The 3,924-nt window shown below is 46.7% G+C and overlaps 1 protein-coding gene across 1 annotated transcript in view; it reads right to left on the bottom strand.

Moving 5' to 3' along the window:
• Nucleotides 1-3,924, bottom strand: part of SNX9 (sorting nexin 9) — a 63,025-nt gene that overhangs the window by 38,851 nt on the left and 20,250 nt on the right. The window contains exon 5 of the mRNA XM_042781578.1: nt 2,847-3,012. Within this exon, the coding sequence (XP_042637512.1) occupies nt 2,847-3,012 (166 nt within the window). The remainder of the gene's footprint in view (nt 1-2,846; nt 3,013-3,924) is intronic.

Genomic DNA, 3,924 nt, shown 5'->3' on the forward strand with positions numbered 1-3,924 from the left:
CTTAAGGCTTAGAGTTTTTCTTCAGTTCTTTCCGCTTGAACAAATGCCAAACGTGTTCTTTTCTTTTCTTTTTCTAATTCCAGGTCTTTGTGAATTTCTCTGGTAGCACAGTGCCTAAGGCACTTGACTGCTCACCAGAAGGCTGGCGGTTCAAACCCACCAGCCACTCCTCGGAAGGAAGGTTGGGCAATCCTACGACGGCAAACAACAACAACAACAACTTTGTCTTCTTGAGCCTTTGAAATCTTCTGCTCATATCTTTTATCTTGTCATTTCTTCCATTTGCTTTAGATACTTTGCATTCAAGGGCAAGGTTCAGAATCTCTTCTGGCACCTATCTTGGTCTTTTCTTCCTTTCCTGTCTTTTTAACGACCTTCTGCTTATTTCATGTATGATGTTCTTGATGTCATCCCACAACTTGTCTGGTCTTTGGTCACTGGTGTTCGATACATCAAATCTATTCTTCATAGTCTCTAAATTCAAGCAGGATATAACAATCTATTCTTCATAGTCTCTAAATTCAAGCAGGATATAATGAAAGTTGTCTTTTGGTTCTTGTGGACTAATTTTTTTCAGCTCCAACTTGATTTGCATATCAGCAGGTTGGTCTGTTCCATAGTCCTCTGGCTTTATATGTGACTGGTGATGTTGCTTCTCCACCATCTCTGTCTGCTGCAGTTCTCTAGTGCTGCTGTAACAGAAATACAAGTGGACGGCTTCAACAAATAGCAATTTATTCCTTTACAGCCAGTAGGCTTAAAGTCCAAATTCAAAGTGCCAGCCCTAGGAGCTGGGTGAAGGCCCCTCGAACTTGGGCCTCAGATCTGCCTCCTGCTCCAGGCCCAATGGAACCAACTAGAGGCTTCTTCTGACTCACGCAGCTGCTGGCTGCTAAGGCTGAGGAACCCAAGATCAATAGGTAAAATAGCACAATCTCAAGGTCAGCAGGCAACACAGAGGTCAGTGGTTCAAGTCCAGGAACTGGAGATGAAGACCTGGCCAAATACAGTCAAAGAGCTAGAGACCCTCCTCAAGGCTTCCTGGAAGCAGGCCACACTCCGAAGGCAACTGATTAGTTACTCACAGCAGAATCCACCATGGAAGTGATGAGAAACTCATCACGGGAAAAACTACATCCAGCTGCCAAGCCACTCAAACCATGGCTCAGGCAAGTTGACATACAATCTTAACTACCACAGCCTCTTTCCACAGATGTAGTCAATTTGATTCCTGTGTATTCCATTTGGCAAGGTCCTTAAGTACCGCTGCTGTTTATGTTGTTGAAAAATAGAATTTGCAATGAATAAGCCATTGGTCATGTAAAAGTCTATCTTCTGGCATCCAGCACCATTTCGATCACCAAGGCCATATTTTCCACCTACTGATGGTGTTTCTTTGCTTTCAACTTTCGTGTTCCAATCACAACTATCAATACATCTTGATTGCTTGCTTGGTCAATTTCAGACTACAGAAGCTGGTAAAAAGGGATTAGTTCTTTGTAAAGGGCAAATTTGACACTAATAATAAAGATGAAATACGAGCAAAGAAATACAAGCTGGAGAGGAAGAGGCAGTGCAGTGGTGGGGAGAATCAGGAAAAATGGGGCAAAGGAAACCATTAACAGGCTTAGTAGGCTGACCTCCCTCCTTCCCTCCCTGCTCCCTATGCTCCCTTCCTTCCTCTCCCACTGTTTTATGCCTCTCTCTCTCTCATCTCGGAGGAGCTCCAGTGGCATAGTGCCTAAGGCATTTGACTGCTAACCAGAAGGCTGGCGGTTCAAACCCACCAGCCACTCCTCAAAAGGAAGGTTGGGCAATCTACTTCTGTAGCAACACTGCCTCGGAAACCCAAGGAGGGGTTGCTATGAATTGAATCCAACTCCAAACACTGCATTTGGATTTTTGGTTTTCTCCATCTTGGATGGTCCTTTTACTAAGAGGCAGTCCACAGCATGGGGCTCTCTGTGCTAAGACACCACAGAGGAGCAGCTGAGAGAGCCCAAAAGAGAAACAACAGAAGCCAAGGGAAGGACCATGCCATGTTTCCCATGGGCAACCCGTGTCACTTTAGAACTAGAAGCCAGCAGGCAAGTTTCCATGTTTGCTGCCTGGCCCACAATTCCCGGTCCTGCTGACAGGCACAGTCTTATCTACAACTGGTGGCTTGGGACCAGGACCTATGAAGAGACACTCACTTCCTGGCCCAATGTGCTGAGAGGGATGACAGGCTACAGGGATCCTAAGAAAGGAATGGGCAGAGCTGTGTCTTTTCACTGAATTTCTTAATTCTTGTCTTGTTTCCCTTCTACGGCCCGCTTCTGCTGGGAAGCCAAGCAGGTAGTCAAGGAAATGATGAAACTCCTAGTTCAGAGATCAGGAGCCGACATGTGGTAAATCATTTTTGATCTGTGCATTATTTGGCCCCAAATTTTAAAACAAATAAGCATTAGTTGCCAAGCTTTCAAAATGGGAAGATCACCTCAATATGTAGTTCCAGCCCTGCTCTGTAAGCCTGGGATCTAGAAAGACATGCTGTTTCCCTGCAATGGCATCAATCAGCCAGAGAGTGGGGCTGCCCCTTCAGGCAAACATCCAGGGCCCCACCTGGCCAGCTGTGCCCTGTACTGTAGGAAACTGTCCCCTGCAGTCATGTGAATGTGCAATCCCTTGAAGATGACCCAGACCGCACTGAAGAGTACAACAAAAAGCTACCTGCATCTGGCTCTAGAAAAAGAGGTTTGCTACCAGGCGATAACAGCAGACGCCACTGGAAACAAGCTCAGTTTGTAACTCTGAGCACCCTGTCACATAGGGTGTGGGCACTGTCTCCCGCAGGCCCTCCATACCTGGTCCTTGGTAGGCCTGGGGATGGCCAAAGGCAGTGTCCCAGTTATTGGAAGTGTTTCTTTGGGCAGCAGCCCCTTCAGGCTTGGCTCCCCAGCCGTCTGTGCCCTCCCAGTTCCCGGATTTGGATGCACTCCACGCAGTCCAGGGCTCGTTGCCACCACTGACCTATGTTGTCAGGGGTAAAAAAAGAGAAAGGTATTTGTGACTTCTGGAAACTGTTACTCAATTAAATGGGAATAATGCAACAATGGAACACAGTAGAGGTGTTGAGAAAATCAATAGGAATTTATGTTAAACAATGGTAATTTTTAACACTAAAAGCTCTCAAACACATAAACCTGTTGCTGGTGTGTTGTTTCTGACTCACGGTGAACCCACGTGTGACAAAGCAGAACTGTGCTCCATGGAGTCGTCAACGGCCGATTGTTTGGAATCAGATCACCAGGTCTTTCCTCTGACATGAATGTGGACATGAACTTCCCACCTTTCGGTCAGCAGCCAAGTGCTGAGGCGTCTGCACCAGCCAGAGGTGTCTAACAAAAAGCAGCATCAACTGATTCCATCTAAGACCACACTTGGCCGTGTTTGCTTAGCGGCTTTAAAAACGGCAACAAAGAAATGGCTGACAGGGCTAAGGGCCACTGCCCCATCTTCTTGCTTCCCTGACGTCACCACCTTTTTGAAACTGGCATTCATTCCCAGGTATCCACTGCGTATGTTCCCACGCATGCACTGCCGTTGAGTCGGACCTGACTCATAGCGACCCCTCCTTGGGTTTCTGAGGTGGTGTCTCTACGAAAGTAGATTACCCAACCTTCCTTCCAAGGAGTGGTTGGTGGGTTTGAACCACCAGCCTTCTGGTTAGCAGTCAAATGCCTTAGGCACTGTGCCACCAGAGCTCCATGTGTACACACTCGCCAACAACAATCACACAGTTCACAGTGCGTCTATCTCTCTGAGACTTGATTTCTGCCACTCAGTATTGTTTTGGGACCATCCATGCTGATAACGAGCATGTGTTCATACATCGTAACTGCTTTACAGTATGTTTAACGAGGCTTTATTTTATAAGCAATA

This window comes from Orycteropus afer, unplaced genomic scaffold (genome assembly GCF_000298275.1).
Source record: "Orycteropus afer afer isolate SDZICR_OR568_19922 unplaced genomic scaffold, OryAfe1.0 scaffold00135, whole genome shotgun sequence".
NCBI classification, from domain to species: Eukaryota; Metazoa; Chordata; class Mammalia; order Tubulidentata; family Orycteropodidae; genus Orycteropus; species Orycteropus afer.